The sequence below is a fragment of the Megalops cyprinoides genome, chromosome 13 (assembly GCF_013368585.1).
Source record: "Megalops cyprinoides isolate fMegCyp1 chromosome 13, fMegCyp1.pri, whole genome shotgun sequence".
NCBI classification, from domain to species: Eukaryota; Metazoa; Chordata; class Actinopteri; order Elopiformes; family Megalopidae; genus Megalops; species Megalops cyprinoides.
In genome coordinates, this window is record NC_050595.1 from 9,410,349 (window position 1) to 9,425,643 (window position 15,295).

The window sequence follows — 15,295 nt, forward strand, 5'->3', positions numbered from 1 at the left end:
CTCTGTGATGACTGTAGACTTACGTGGTGAGAGTCCTGAGGGAGGGCCAGACGGAGGCCCAGTTCGTGTTCCGCACTTTCGACGAGTTCCAGGAGCTGCACAACAAGCTGAGCATCCTCTTCCCTCTGTGGAAGCTGCCAGGGTACGATCCTTTGTGACCTCAGAGCTCCACACGTATAGAAGCCGCCATGTTCTTCTGTGACAGCTGAGCATTGAGGTAATCTCACTCCTCCCCCTCTCTACATCGTAGGTTCCCCAACAAAATGGTGCTGGGGAGGACCCACATCAAGGACGTGGCGGCCAAAAGGAAGGTGGAGCTCAACAGCTACCTGCACAGCCTGATGAGGAGCTCAGCCGAGGTGGCCCAGGTGAGTGACCTCACTCACGGTGGCCTTTGAGTCTTCAAGGGTTGACAGGAATGCTCATCATTCAGTACAGACAAAGCCCACATTGACTGTGGATCATGGTATGATGCTTCATCATGGTCTTTCCACTTAGCTCCCCCTTCTGCTCTCTTTATGTAGTGCGATATCATATACACGTTCTTCCACCCCAACGCCAGAGACGACAAGACGGAAGGGTTTGAGGGGATGTCCAGACCTCCAGGTGGGTCACGGGAACCCTCTCTGTCCTGCTGCATGAAAATGACTGGTTTCTTTTCAGCACTAGCAACGGTTGCATCACACCCTTCTGTCGCAGATCCAAAGTACATGGTAACATCCGCTGTCTGTCTGTCTTGCTCATTTCAATCCCATCTGGATCAGTCATTACCGCTATGAGAGGCATGTGGGCCCCCAGTCAGTTGCCACCCTAAGGGGAATGTTTCTTCCCACCGCGGAAATCTTAACTGTCCATTGTCACTTCCGGCTTGCTCAGTGGGGTCATTTGAGGTTTAGGCCGTTCATAGTGGACCAGTATTCAGGAAACAGACTAAATCAAATTTTTGTACAGCATTACCCTGATTGGTTCCAGCTGGAATTGTTCCACCAATCCACTGTTGCGCTGTAGAAAGGCAGCCCCTCTTCTGGTTCCATTGCGTATCATCAAAGAAGGAATCATCATTCTAGAATAATTCTACTGTTGGTTGTGTATTGCATTTTAGCTTATTTTAAAAACATTTCTCACCCTTTGATATTGTTCCACAGTCTTATCTGTAGAGTGAAACGGGGGGTTTCTTTCAATACTGTACTGTATTGCTGTGCTGTTTTTACCTTCTTGGTTGAACGATCCACATTGTATAAGATGGTATGGTGATTTGTGGTGACTGTTGGTGCAGAGGCGATGCCAGTGAGCCCCACGTCTGGGAGGGTGGAGGGAGAGGTGAAGCTGTCCATATCCTACAGGAACAGCACCCTGTTTATCATGGTGATGCACATTAAAGACCTGGTGAGTACCTGCCTACGCAGAAATTTACTAAACCTTTATTTAACCGACATTTTATCTGAGTTTCAGGCTTGCAACACAGAAACTAAACCGACATCAGACAACAAGTAGATCCAGATCAGCAGGTTGAAGTGTCACTTAACAGAGCTGTGACCCTGTGTGTAAAAATAGAAAATGATATAAAATGGCGTCATTTCAGTCCCGTTTGTAGCTCACTCCGGTAGTTAGCTCCCGCAAACTGAAAATGAGTTGCGGCCAAGTTTGCCCAGCTGATACTCATTTTATTCCCCACCCCCTTATAGATGTCAGAGGATGGGACAGACCCGAATCCTTATGTGAAAACCTATCTGCTCCCTGACCCCCACAAAACCTCCAAACGCAAAACGAAGATCTCCAGGAAGACCAGGAACCCCACCTTCAATGAAATGGTGAGCGCTTTTTCCGTCAGATAATCAAAACACCTGGAATGAGTCAACAGCTGAATACTTAACCGCCGCTCTTCTCCTTGCTCCCACCAGCTGGTCTACAGTGGCTACAGCAAGGAGACCCTGCGCCAGCGCGACCTGCAGCTGAGCGTGCTCAGTGCGGAGTCTCTGAGGGAGAACTGCTACCTAGGGGGTGTCACTCTGAGCCTGAAGGACTTTGACTTGAGCAAAGAGACTGTCAAGTGGTACAAGCTGACCGCTGTCCCCTACTTCTAAACTCTGCACACACAGGGGACCCTTCGCTGTCTTTCCCAAAGTCAACAGACCTCTTATTCTTATTCTCTTCCACCCCCCGACACTAATCAAGGTCCTGTTCTCTGCAAGCGCGCAGTCCAGGTGTTCAGAAAATATATAGAAAAGCTGTAACGTTTTGTACATTTGACATTAGAGGACCAAAATGGCTTACTTTAAAAAAAAAAAGTGTGTATATATTAATACATATGCATATATACATACCTGTATTTGTAAAACAGCTCATTTTTACATGCCTTTTTCTACATAGAAAAATAGGAAGCATTAATTCCCTGTGAGCTTGTGATGTCTGAGCGGAGGGGGGAGGGGGGCGGCAGGGGGCGCTGTAAGTTAGTTTGCTTCCCAAATCATGTGCCAAAAGAATGGAGGTCACAAACCACTTCCCTCAGGGGACAAAACAGGGTGCCTTGATTGAGTTAGCCTTGATTGAGTTCACCTTGATCTTCTGGATCCACTCAACCTGCATACAGTTTATTTGATCAAGTGTGTATCGTTGAAATTAAAACCTCACAGAGTGAAACGTTTTCCAGAGTTCTTCCAGCACCGTGGCAGTGGAGTAGCAGGCCTCCTCGTTACCAGTCGATAAGGCCGGCCTTCAAACCTGCACGATACCATGACTTCTAATGCTGCCGTTTCGACTCCTTTCTCACCACACATTTCAACTGTGTGTGGTAAAATAACAACTTACAGATGCACTGTGACAAAAGGGAATGGCAACAATAATCAGGTGCTCTGAAGCCAGGGAGATTTCTGCTTCTGCTCAGCTGCACACAGCTAAAGTTGGAAGAGAAATTATTGTATTTTCTTGGAAAAGAATTTTAAAAGAGGATATCAAAGTGGAAACTTATCAGCATCACACATTAGAAAAGAGTGACTACATTCTTTTAATGACTGTATAAAAAAACATGCTGAATTTATATAAATATGGCCAGTTATTTATTTTTAATTGGTTATCTTAACCTGAGTAGATCAGTGTGTACTGTAAGCCTTTTTTTCCTACATGAAATGTTTTTGAACTAGGTTTCTAATAAGATTGAATTTCTTATTTCTGTAATGAAGTTCAATATAAAAAAAGCATTATTCATCCACTTAACTGACCAGATGCATACCTCTGATTTGCTTTGGTAAAGAATATTTTCTTAAAACCAAATAAATGTTACCTCTAATTTACTGTCAAACTTATCTATTGTAGTGTCTTTTTTAACAGAACGTACAGCATACATTGCAGTCCTGTCAGATTATACATTTGCTTCATGTTTGGAAAAAAACAGTTTCAGTAGTGTTACTACAACATGGCCAGTCTGAATGCAGTAGGTGATTGAACTGTATCCACCTCTCCAGTACATATTTTAAATGTCATGTACATTACCCTCCATATGTGGTCGCATCTTGTTTAAAATTTAACAAAAGTATAATTGAACTGGAAGAAAAAAAACAAACAAAAAAAAACAGGTGGTTATTTTTGTGTGAATCAAAAAAGATATTTTATCACCTTCAGTTCTAAAAAGAACAACATCGTGTGTGAGTTTCTTCTCTGTTAAACGTTTATAAATCATACGGAGGAATGCTATTGTATGGGCACTTGGTCAGTGGTCATTCAAACCACCTGGGACTGGCTGTACCTGCAAGCAGAAACTGTGGGCATGGAAGTCTGTTTTGTGTGGTAAGCATGTTTTCAAGAAAATTGATTTCAGCAAAGAAAAAATAATTTGGAAGACCTGTCCTGATTTAGGTGTAGTATCACATAACGCCACAGTGTGGCACTAGAAGGGAGATTTTTATGACCTGCAGCAGTTCAGCCTCCTGTCTGCCTGTCATGTTTATCCAGCACTTTAGCAGCCCTGTCTTCTTCCAGGTCCTCCACTACTGGTAACCGGGCCTCTCAGTACCACACTGTTAATTCACTGTTCCTCAGTTCCTCAGTGTTAATCCAATATTTAAGTACCAGTTTTAATCTACTTCCTCAGTGTTAATCTCACAATGTTGATCACAATAATTAAAAATGGGGTCAATCCAGGGCCGCTGTTATAAAGTGGGATTTTCTACAGTACACAGTGTTAATCCAGTGACTCAGTAAAATGGGGTTCATTTGGTATTTCAGGAAAATGTGTAAATCCAGTGTCACAGTAACACAGTTAATGCTCCTGTCTTTTCTGACGACCTCTCCGTATGGATCCCGTTTTCACGACTCCCTCTGCAAAATTCCTGCTTCCATCCGGCAGCAACCAAATTAAATCTGGCATGCAGAACATGTCATTTTGACACTGAAATCCGGATGACGCGTCTTTCAACTGTGTTCAGCAGAAACCTGACCTCTGATACACAGCCACCCACTGTGCCTGCGTTCTCTCCGACACGTTTTACCAGTGATTATTCTGTCATCACTGCCATCCTCATGTGCGCTCAAAAGAATACAATTCAATCACTTTTGTTCTAGTGGCGCTTGTGCAACCTGAATTCATTTTTCTGTCCACTGCTGACACCTAGAGGAGGGTGTGAATATCACACGGGCAGCCGTAGATGGAGGTCAGGCACAGTTCCCTTTTGGACGAACAATTGAGGGTGGACTTTAGCCAGAGAGAGTGTGCTCTCTTGCAGTTATTCAAGGCGCGTTCCAGGTTTTGCTTACTGCTGTCATAGTGATGAAGGACGTGAGAATCGTCGTTAGCAAATCGAGCAGGTCGGAACAAAGACGCGCATATTAACTAAACAAGCGAATCACGCTCTCAGAGAACTCGAAGAGGTGACGCCTAGGAGGTCACAGGTATCACTGCCTTGTGACCCACACATTGGTCCTCCCACAGAAACTACAGATCGTTTATTATGAAACCTCGTTTAACCATTCAATGTCCCGAGCTTTAGCTTCAGTTTTTATCTACGCGGTACGGGAGCAACCGGTAGGGGTACAAGGACAAACCGGATGATCAGCATTCTTTGGGAATTACGCAATTCTAGCGGGTGAATTCTTTTTGTAACGAGCACTCAGCACACTGGTCTCCGATTGGCTTTGACATGAATGGATTCCTAAGTTACTTGTGACTGAACAGAGAAATCTTTCAGGATGCTGGGTAGAATGGATTCTACACGCTGACCCAAGATCAGCTGACGTAAATCTGATCTTTGTGCCAACGCTGGGGGAGGGGGGCATAAACCGATATAGGTTAAGCGCGCGTGGGAGCTAACGTTTTTGGGTTTAAATATTAATGTTTAAGGGATGAAATTATTCCAATATTTTTTAAAAAAATAATTTGCAATTAACCAGTGAATCTCTGCACCCTGGCGTCAAGAAGATGAAGACGGGTGGATTTAAAATATGATTACTTGAAAAAGTAAATAAACTTCTTTTTTTAAGAGGTGCAAACTGGGCCAGTTACACCACACAAAGAACCTCAATCTAGGGGTAATATCAGTATTTTGGTACGGCATGAGGGAGTAGATAGACATATCAGTTAATTAAACTTTCATCATTTTTCTTTTGATGAAAATAAATATCCAGTCCAATAAAATGTGAAACTGAGCCCGTGGGATTAAGTTAGTGAAGACACGGGTTGAAAGAGAAACCGGAGTGTCCGTAACTGAAGAATAATAAAACTTTGTTGTTGTTCAAGGTTCACTGACTTTACTAAGATTCCATATTTCTGAAATACACCACATAAATGTTATTCAGATCATTTCATTGAAGGTGTCCCAGGCACTTAGTATTACGCATTGAATCACACAACTAACGAGGCAGGTGTGCTCCCAATCCATAAACCGTTTAATAAATGAAGGATTATATTATGCGATAAAAGAGGGGGCTAAAACTCGCTACTGTTGACTACTATTATAATCTATAAGAAGGCTGTGGTAATTGTTTGCTATAGGAACCCGAAAAAAAGCGAAACGAATTTCGTTAACAACCACAGCGGCAAACCAACAAACGTGTCCACAACTCAACAGCATGAAAGCAGCACACATATTTGTAAAGCCTACTTCTTCAAAGTAGGAGTTTCAAAAATACCCTACACAAAATATTACAGGTTAAGTTGATAAACTGGATCCAAATATTATACTGTCAGCGTGACAAGAACGAGACAATTACTATAACATGCGTAATCCGCGTTTTGGTATATGTCAGGTGCGTGATGAATAATTCATGACATGCAAATGAGACGGACAGGTGTTTTGCTCTATGCTCCGTCTGAACTCCATCGCAGAGCGAAAAAAACCCTGTACCTGTATGTTCTCCTGTAAATGCGTGCGCCACCGACTTCATGACTCCCTCGCTGTCCCCTCGCGTCTTCTCACGGAAGGAGGTGGCCCAACATTGCACGAAGGACTCGTGTTGGGTACTTTTAGGGACCCGTGTCTACGATGTTTCGGGATTTCTTCGACTGCATCCGGGCGGGGAGACTCTGATTTTAAGCCGCTCGGGAACAGACATCGCTGGAGCGTTGGACGGACCGCCGCACCGGCACTCCGAGAACGCCCGGCGTTGGATGGAACAATATTACATTGGTGAAGTGGACAGAAATAGCGCAACAACAACACAGGTGACCCTAACTAAATAAACTATCTAAATATTTACAAGCGCAAATTTAACACAAGCGCATTCCAGAGTGCTTCGCCGTTTCTGTATCCGTCTTGGCTCGAAGGAAGAGTTCTTGTCTCTATGCGGTCAAACTGACTGAAACGACGCGTACACTCATAAAGTCCACCATTTGGGGGCAATGTTCGATCTCATAGTTCTAGCTTTGTTAAAAATAGTCAGAGAATACCATGTGCAACACCTGTTACAATTTCAACGCAGCTTTTCTTGTGATTAATGTAATCGCCCAGTGTTATTTAATCGCGCTGTTGCACGATTGTAGTAGACACTTGGTGTGGTATAAGAAGCACAATCCGTTCTCTTCCAAAATGAGATCAAGCTCTACAGTGCTGCTAACCTAGGCCTGTCATGTTACACTGTGTGTGTGTGTGTGTGTGTGTGTGTGTGTGTGTGTGTGTGTGTGTGTGTGTGTGTGTGTGTGTGTGTGTGTGTGTGTGTGTGTGTGTGTGTGTAGGTGTGTGTTTGTTTGTTTTTGTTTAGGGTTACTGTGTGTTTGTGTGTGATGGAAGATAGCTTGGGTAAAACAGCACAGCCTTCATGTTTGTAATGGTATCTGTTGAAAACATCCTGACTCGTCACACTGGCCCCTAAGAAAAACACTGTGGAACACTGCTGCCTTGGCCCCCTTTGACATTCCTGGCAGCCGAGGGGTGTGTTGTGTGTTTCTCCTTCAGGAAGACTCTCTCTCTCTTGAATCCGGGGAGGTTGAACTGAAATATTAAAATTATGATCCCTTAGATTTATGCATTTTCTCCCTGTAGAAGACTCACTGTTCAGTGATGAAAAGCCGACTGCTATTTTGATGGGGCTGTCTGTGTAGGAATTTCTTGCATGTTCCATAGCTCTCTGATTAGGCTCACGTCCTAGCCAGGTTCAATTCAGTGACACAGTGCCCAAGGCTGGCGCCTCTTTTGTTGAAGTGCACTGGTGTGTTGCCAGGGGAATACACAGACTCAACACATAACATTATTGTCATTTAGCAGACAGTCCTATCCAGTTACGTTTTTACATATTATCCATTTATCTAGATGGATATTTTACTGAGGCAATTTTGGAATAAGTTCCTTGCCCAAGGGCGCAATAGTAGTGCCCCAGTGGGGGATTGAATCAGCAACCTTTTGGTTACGAGCTCTGCTCTTAACCACTACGCCACACAGTGCAACTTTGCTGTCTATCCATCTAGGATTCAGTCTCGTCCTCTTCTTCATTTTCCGCTCGGTCATTCTTCTCTTATTCCTCCCAGAACGTTCTGACTGGTGGGTGGGATTCTCCCCCTCCTTGTTGCCTGGCAGCTCAAAGAGCGTCTAGGGTCTTCAAGCAGGAGCTCTCCATCCAGTGTGACTACTGTCACCCCCACCCTAAACACTTAACTTACAGCACCTGGTCCGCCTACATACTGAGTTACACCTAAATTGCTTCCTGTGTTCATCCTGTCACTATAGTTACATCTGCTGTAGAGTCATGTGTTTGTTCCTGGATATGTTTTCACCTGCTGTTTCCATGTTAAGAGAGTGGCCTTGTCCTTACAATAGGTAATGCATTTGTTAATGCCAGTGTGCTGTAAGTTGTGTATGCATGAGTGTACTTGCATATAAACGCCCTATGAGGTTACTGCACACAGGCATGTGTTCACAGTGATGAAGCACCCGCAGAGCTGTATTCAGTGTTACAGTACACAAGGTTTGAGTGGGTGCAGATGCAGAGTAGGAGCATACATAAGTACAAAAAAATTGTCATATAATCATTCACATCAACGTGACCCTAGAGGTGCACTTTTCCTTCTGATCTACTGAACAGGACAGATCTTATTTAGTCAAGCCCAGGCATAATTTAAAGAGGTGAGTCCTCCAGACACTGGAGGGTGGAGGGTGACCCTGCTGTGCTGAGCACGATTCACCACTGGGGGGCACAAGGCAGCTTCGGCATGGGTGCTCTTCATGGAACCTCAGGTGTGGCCTGCCCATCCGCCAGACATGTAGTATAGGATATTTACTTGTATTCACTTGTAAGTCGCTTTGGATAAAAGCATCTGCCAAATAAATAAATGTAAATGCAAATTTACCTTGCGGTCTGGAAAGGGTCGCCCTGTGTCAGCTGGGCCTACTGTTGAATCAACTAGATATTCATAGTTCAGCCTCAGGGTTGATTACATTTATCAGCCATGACCCAATCTTGACAACTAAATTTCTACCTTCCTGCCTTTCCCTACCCCTGCCTAGAGACCTGACATAACTGAAAGGACAATAACCAGTCAGGCACTTTATGTAAAATCTAAGTGTGCAGAATGAATGAATGAGTGAAATGCAAGTGCATTGTGCCGAAGGCCAAATGTTAACAGCATGACCCTTTCCAAATGGGAGTGTCCTGATGTGTGACGTCTCTGAGCAAGCTACTGCAGGAACTGACAGAGGTGGATTACTGCTGGGTACAAACCAGTCTGCAGGAGTAAGATGAGAGTCTAAGTTAAAGGATCACTGAGGTCTTGAGCCCAGTTTGTAACTTCCAGGGAACTGAATTAGATAAGGCAGTCTGCTGTACCGCACCAATGGAGGGAGTGAAGGAGCAGAGAGAGTAGGTGGGGGCATAGAAGATCAGGTCGCAGAGCACTGTATGAGTTGGAGCAGTAGGAATACTAGCCTATCCTGGTCTAGCTTCTTAATCCTTTTTTTTCATCTGTTTAGAGGAATGTTGATAGTTTGGTGAGATAGTTCTGGCACTGTTTTTCGATGAAATGTTATCGGTTGTTTGACTTTTGAGGGTGTGCTCTTGTTGGAATGCAGTGGTACTGGAACCTCTGCTATTGTGTTGCAGACACTGAGGAAGAGGAGGAAGGCCTCAGAACACACAGAGGAGGAAGAACAGATGCCGGCCACCCGCTGCAGCAAAGTGGATCTCCAGACGGTAAGAGGATATGAATCTGAGCAGCACGTTAACCCAAAGGCCCCAGTGGGCTCGGTTCTGGAGGAGCAGGATTTCAAAATAGGATGATCCTCCAGCTACGCTGGAGGCAGGCAGGGTACTCAGTGTGGACTGGGCTGGATACCATCTGACCTGTCTCTCTCCACTGCATTCCTGTTGTCCAATCACATGCTCCCACTTACTTCCTGCGTCTGTCCTTTAATAACATGCACATCAGAACAGTGTCAGAAACGCCAACACCCAAGTACTAACTCCCAATGTGAACACTCGGGCAGCTCCGCCTTATCTGCACACAGTACTACACACAGGCCAAGCCTAGTTTTCACTCTGTGTGTCTATTTCTGACACGTATGGGGTGAGCGGCACAGATCACTACTGATTACTAGTAGGTCATAGTTTGTGTCAGAACCGCTACGGGGGCAAAGTCCCACCCTTTTGGTCAAAGGAGCGTCAGGAGCATGTGTGCACGTGCTTATGTGTGTGTGTGTGCACGTGTGTAAGTGGGTGCACCTGTGTAGGTGTGCATTTGTGTGTGTGTGTGTGTGTGTGTGTGTATGCATGTGCGGGCAATTCAGGTGGAAAACAGCAGGAATGTGGTCTGTTGCCTGGGGTTCTGAGAATTGGCACTGCACTGTTCAGCTCCTTTTATTTACAGCTTTTCTATGAACGTCACATACCTAGAAGAAGAGTGTACCTGCCAATCAAGTTAGAGCATCACCCTCTCTCTTTCTCTCTATCTTTATAGCTCTCTCTTTCTTTCTCTCTGTTGTTCTGAAATTCAGACACTCTTCATTATCATAACATGCAGGTGTACACTACTGCCAAAGCCAAATACAGATTTATATACTAAACTATTAAACTGCAAAAAATTTAAATACATACATACATACATACATACATACATACATTTACAGGACAGGGGATGCTTCCTGTCCCCTGTCCCTCAAACTGTGGCATTCAGACACACAGCTTAATGAATCAATGAATTTTTAATGAACTCTCTTTCTGTCTCTCTCTCTTTCTCTCTCAGACACACACACATACAGACACATACTCAACATGTAAGTCTAGTTATTCTTTACACATAGTGTAAACAGCACAGAGCTGGAGATAAGCTCAAGAAAATCGCATCTTTTGTGGAGGCATTTTGACAAGACATCACAAAATGCCTGGACTTCCTGGGTCAGAAGTACAGAGGTAGGCTCCCTCTGCTGGTGAATGTTGATGCAGCAGGAGGAGGAGCTGCAGTCTGACAAGACAGTCCTCTGCCTCTCTCTCTCTCTCTCTCTCTCTCTTTCTTCTGCACCTTCAAGTTCAAGTTCAAAATGATTTACTTGTATGAAGTTGCAGCACATGTATGGAAGCTGGAGCCATTGTAAGTTTACCTCACCAACACTGTCTGCCAGGAGAGAAGATGGTGATAAACCTGTACTGTGTCCCCGTAACTCTCAGTCCTTTGCTCTGCTGCCCCCTGGTGGTGTCTGCAGGACCTGGTGGACTGGCAGAAGCCCCTGGCGTGGCAGGTGGGGCACCTGGGGGAGAAGTACGATACCTGGGTCCACCAACCTGTGGACCGACCCATTCGCTTCTTCCAGTCCGAACTGATGGAGGCCACTACCAAGACATCCTGGTGAGACTTGCAATTGTTCTGTTTTTATTATGCCATCGTTGATTTTTTTTCTTTCATTGTTTTCTAATATGGAAATGTATTTTTGATTTGAATCTAGATTTTAAACACGTTCTATGCTTAGAATTTTGTTTTTTATTCCTTTTCTTATTCAGCTTGTTGTACCACCCTGCTCTGTGTATTTCTGCTATTTTTCCGTCTTACAAAATACATAAAGATTTAATTTTGTATTCATATAGCTGTGTTCCACTGTGCCAATTCTGATGATGATTAGACTATTGGAAATAAGATTACATATACATAAATACACAATGTATACAGTACATTATGTTTTGTATGCATTGCATTTCACTGTATTTTAACACACTACTATTGTGTGATTGTCACTGTTCTGCATCGGTGCAATTTCACCTTGTTATATGTGTGTATCACTGTGCTGTACCTGTGTATTTCATGGTGTTGTATGTGTTATAGGTATATGGTGCCTTTAGTCTGGATGCCTCTGGTGTTGTATCTCAGCTGGTACTGCTACACCACCCTGGCACAGGAAAAGACCAGGCTATTCCTCACCAAAGGTAACAGACAGACACACAGAAACAGACAAACACACACACACACACACACACACACACTCTCGTTTATGTGAATTTTTTCTTGTTCACACTCTGAGCTGAGCTAAAAGAGGATTCCGCTGACATCTGGAGTTCCATATATAGCACCGCTGTTATTATTAATGTGACCAATGTGCTTACTTCCTTCTCTCTGTCTCCCCCCATTTCCTTCTCCCTCCTTCTCTCCATCTACTCCTCCCTCTCCCACCTTCCTCTTTCTTTTCCTCTTGGTCTCCTATCTTCCCCTTCACTCTTTCTCTCCCATCCCTCTATCTTCCTCCTGTATCTTACTCTCCACCTTCCCACTCCTTCCCCTGATTCTGTCCACCTTCCCTCTGCATCCCTCTATCGTCGTCTCTCCAGAATACTCCATCATAGTCCACTGGTACTGCTTCCCCTTCCTCTTCCTGCTGGGCATGTTCATGTGGACCTTCATCGAGTACTGCATCCACCGCTTCCTATTCCACATGCGCCCGCCAGCCCACAACTATTACCTCATCACCCTGCACTTCCTGCTGCATGGCCAGCATCACAAGGTGAGTGGGGGGGGGGGGGGGGGGGGGGGGCAGAGAGGGAGCAGCTGCGATTCCTCTGGAGTCTGGGTGAGAGGGAGCAGACAGAATTTCAACAGTAGAGCCACTGAGTTGCCAGGAGACCACACACAATAGTGTGGCCAAGAGGTCTGAGACGCTGCATTAAGGCCACAGTTGTTTTGAGCGGTAGTGTAGCATAGTGGTAAGGAGCAGGACTCGTAACCAAAAGGTTGCCAGTTCAAATCCCTGCACCTGCTGTTGTACATTTGGGCAGGGCAATTAACCCAGAATTGCCTCAATAAATATCCAGCTATATAAATGGCCAGTGTGTGAAAAGTTGTAACCTATGTAAGTCAGTCTGCAAAAGAGCGTCTGCTAAATGCCAGTAATGTAATATCAGCAGCCGTCATGCAGTGTCTGACCTTTGACCCCCTCCTTCTCTGTCCGCTGCTTCAGTCCCCGTTTGACGGGGCCCGGCTGGTCTTCCCTCCCGGGCTGGCCTCCCCCGTCATCGGGGGATTCTACCTCCTGTTCAGCCAGATCTTCCCAGCGGGGGTGAGCCAGTCCCTGTTTGTGGGGGGGCTGTGTGGCTACGTGGTTTACGACTTGATCCACTACTACCTGCACTACGGCTCACCCAAGCAAGGCTCCTACATGCACAAGCTCAAGGCCTACCACGTCAAGCACCACTTCGAACACCAGAGAGCTGGTAAGAGACAGCACTGCAGGAGTGTAGTATAGTTGGGCGGCAGCGCAGCATAGTGGCAAGGAACAGGGCTTATAACTGAAAGGTTGCTGGTTTGATTCCCTGTTGGGGCACTGCTGCTCTACACTTGAGCAAGATACATAACCCACAATTGCCTCAGTAAATACCCAGCTATATAAATGGATAACATGTAAACATTGTAATTTATGTAAGTTGCTCTGGGTAAGAGCGTCTGCTAAATGACAGTAATGTAATGTAATGTAAAGTGGTTCTGTCCTTGATTCTATCTGTAGTGGGGCTATCTTGCACTGGTTGACAGAAATGTCTCTAGTTGCATTCAAAAGAAGTGATGAAATATATTGATAACAACTTGTATGATCATCATTTCATTTTCAATTTGAAAAAAATGTTATCAGTTCCAGTCAAAAGACAACATTCAGTACTTAAATTTGTTTCCTGAATCTGTCTACTTCCATCATGCTTGTATTATATGTAGCTGTGTGTGTAGTTCCTTTTGTATGAATGTTTTGTGTATCTGTTGTGGCTCCGTAATCTGTTAAACTACACCGCCAGTCAAAAGTTTGGACACACCTACTCATGGAAGGGTTTTATTTTTACTGTTTTCCACATTTTAGAAAAATAGTAATAAAAAGGCATCAAACTATGAAACAACACAAAAGGAATTATGGAGTGACCAAAAAACCGTTAAACACATTAAAGCTAGCTTATATTTTCTTTATATATTCCTGATTCTTCAAAAATATTTTTAAAAATAATTTCTTTTGGAAAGAACTTCATACATAGGCATCAACTTCACTATTTACATTTGTCTAAGAAACAAATTCTAGCATTTAAGCACAAGCCTTTAGATCAAAATGTCTTGGACTGCATGTTTCCCATTATCTTAATCAGGCGTGTCCAAATTTTTGACTGGTACTGTACATATGTCAGTTGAGTTACGTCATGTCGGCCAGGTCTGTCTCTAGCTCTGCTGTGCTCCTGTCTAACCTATAGCTGTCTGTTCCTCTCCTGCAGGTTTTGGCATTACCACCACGTTGTGGGACCACCCTTTCAACACTGCGATCCCGGACGAGCCCACAGAGAGGGCCGACTGATATGAGGGGCCTCTCCGACTGATAGGAGGGGACTCAGCACTCCCCTCTCCCTTCACACTTCCACTTCCTGTGTTAAACCCCAGTAATGAGAGAGAATTTCCCCTTTCCAGCACAGGATCTGACACACTGATATTTATTTATTTGATTTATTGAGGTTTATTAAATCTAAAGAGAAGAGAGAGATTAATATTTGTCAATGTGTGTCTCTGAGAGACTCATGGGGGTGCTCCACTAACAGTCAGTGTAATACCAACAAGTGGATGAGTACTAGGTCCTTGGCTCCTGTTCTATGCTCAACAGGATCATCTGCAAAACTTGCTCAACTTCCTAGGGTTTTTTTTATATATGAGGGCACATATCTATGCCTATAAACTTGGTATTAACCTAATGTGGAACCAAAACATTCTAGTTGTTTGCAGGTAGTGAAGTAGCTCCAAGCTTCAGTATCTGCAAACAGGTAAAATGATGGCCTGCCTGATCTGGCTGAAACCAGCATCACCGCCTACTCCACCCTGCATCAACACCCCCTAGCCTCTGATTGGACCAAGTCATACAGCTATTCCTGAAGAGTTTGTTAGGGAAATACAATACCCTGTACAAGAAAGACATCAGCTTTATTAAGGGGGAATTGGATTGTTGGATGTGTTCTTTACCCAGAAATATTCTTCTACTTTTCCAAGTCTGTTTCCTACTATATGTTTCATAAACTTTTGATATTGAAATATCAGTGCCAAAACAAGGTATATGTTTTGTAAATAAATGTATATGTCTGGAGTTGGAGTGTGTTGTTAATTTCCCCACCCTTCTCAGTGTGGTATGACCTCTGTGCAGTTTTTTTAATATCCATTAATCTGTAATTCACAGCGGTACTGCACTAAAGACTTACGACTATGAACACACACATAACACTGACCTACAACACTGCACTCAACCTGATACAGCTGAGAAGCCAGGAGCCCATTAAAATATATTTACTGTATGACAGTTTTGTCAGGTAATACACTATATTCAAGCATATTGAGGTTTGAGAAAGGTACCTCAGTGTTTGATTTCTGCTGTAAACTTCTGTCTAAAAG

At 44.1% G+C, this 15,295-nt stretch overlaps 2 protein-coding genes across 2 annotated transcripts in view; both read left to right on the plus strand.

Annotated features, from left to right (window-relative positions):
- LOC118787739 (phosphatidylinositol 4-phosphate 3-kinase C2 domain-containing subunit alpha-like) overlaps positions 1-3,119 on the plus strand; it is a 31,590-nt gene extending 28,471 nt beyond the window's left edge. The window contains exons 28-33 of the mRNA XM_036543372.1: positions 18-142; positions 251-368; positions 525-606; positions 1,277-1,386; positions 1,686-1,811; positions 1,902-3,119. Of these exons, the coding sequence (XP_036399265.1) occupies positions 18-142; positions 251-368; positions 525-606; positions 1,277-1,386; positions 1,686-1,811; positions 1,902-2,084 (744 nt within the window). The 3' untranslated portion in view covers positions 2,085-3,119. The remainder of the gene's footprint in view (positions 1-17; positions 143-250; positions 369-524; positions 607-1,276; positions 1,387-1,685; positions 1,812-1,901) is intronic.
- A 3,208-nt stretch (positions 3,120-6,327) lies between these two features.
- On the plus strand, positions 6,328-14,948 carry LOC118788384 (fatty acid 2-hydroxylase-like). Its single transcript, XM_036544360.1, has 7 exons — positions 6,328-6,652; positions 9,520-9,609; positions 11,115-11,257; positions 11,729-11,829; positions 12,229-12,401; positions 12,855-13,107; positions 14,140-14,948. The coding sequence occupies exons 1-7, from the start codon at positions 6,374-6,376 to the stop codon at positions 14,217-14,219; spliced, it is 1,119 nt and encodes a 372-aa protein (XP_036400253.1). The 5' UTR covers positions 6,328-6,373; the 3' UTR covers positions 14,220-14,948.
- Positions 14,949-15,295: the final 347 nt, after the last annotated feature.

What these genes read in the sequence shown, in the direction of transcription:
- LOC118788384 (XM_036544360.1), top strand. Translation starts at nt 6,374, where the DNA reads ATGACTCCCTCGCTGTCCCCTCGCGTCTTCTCACGGAAGGAGGTGGCC. An exon ending in GCAAAGTGGATCTCCAGACG is followed by an intron (nt 9,610 to 11,114) that starts GTAAGAGGATAT and finishes TGGTGTCTGCAG; the next exon opens with GACCTGGTGGACTGGCAGAA. An exon ending in CTTCGAACACCAGAGAGCTG is followed by an intron (nt 13,108 to 14,139) that starts GTAAGAGACAGC and finishes CCTCTCCTGCAG; the next exon opens with GTTTTGGCATTACCACCACG.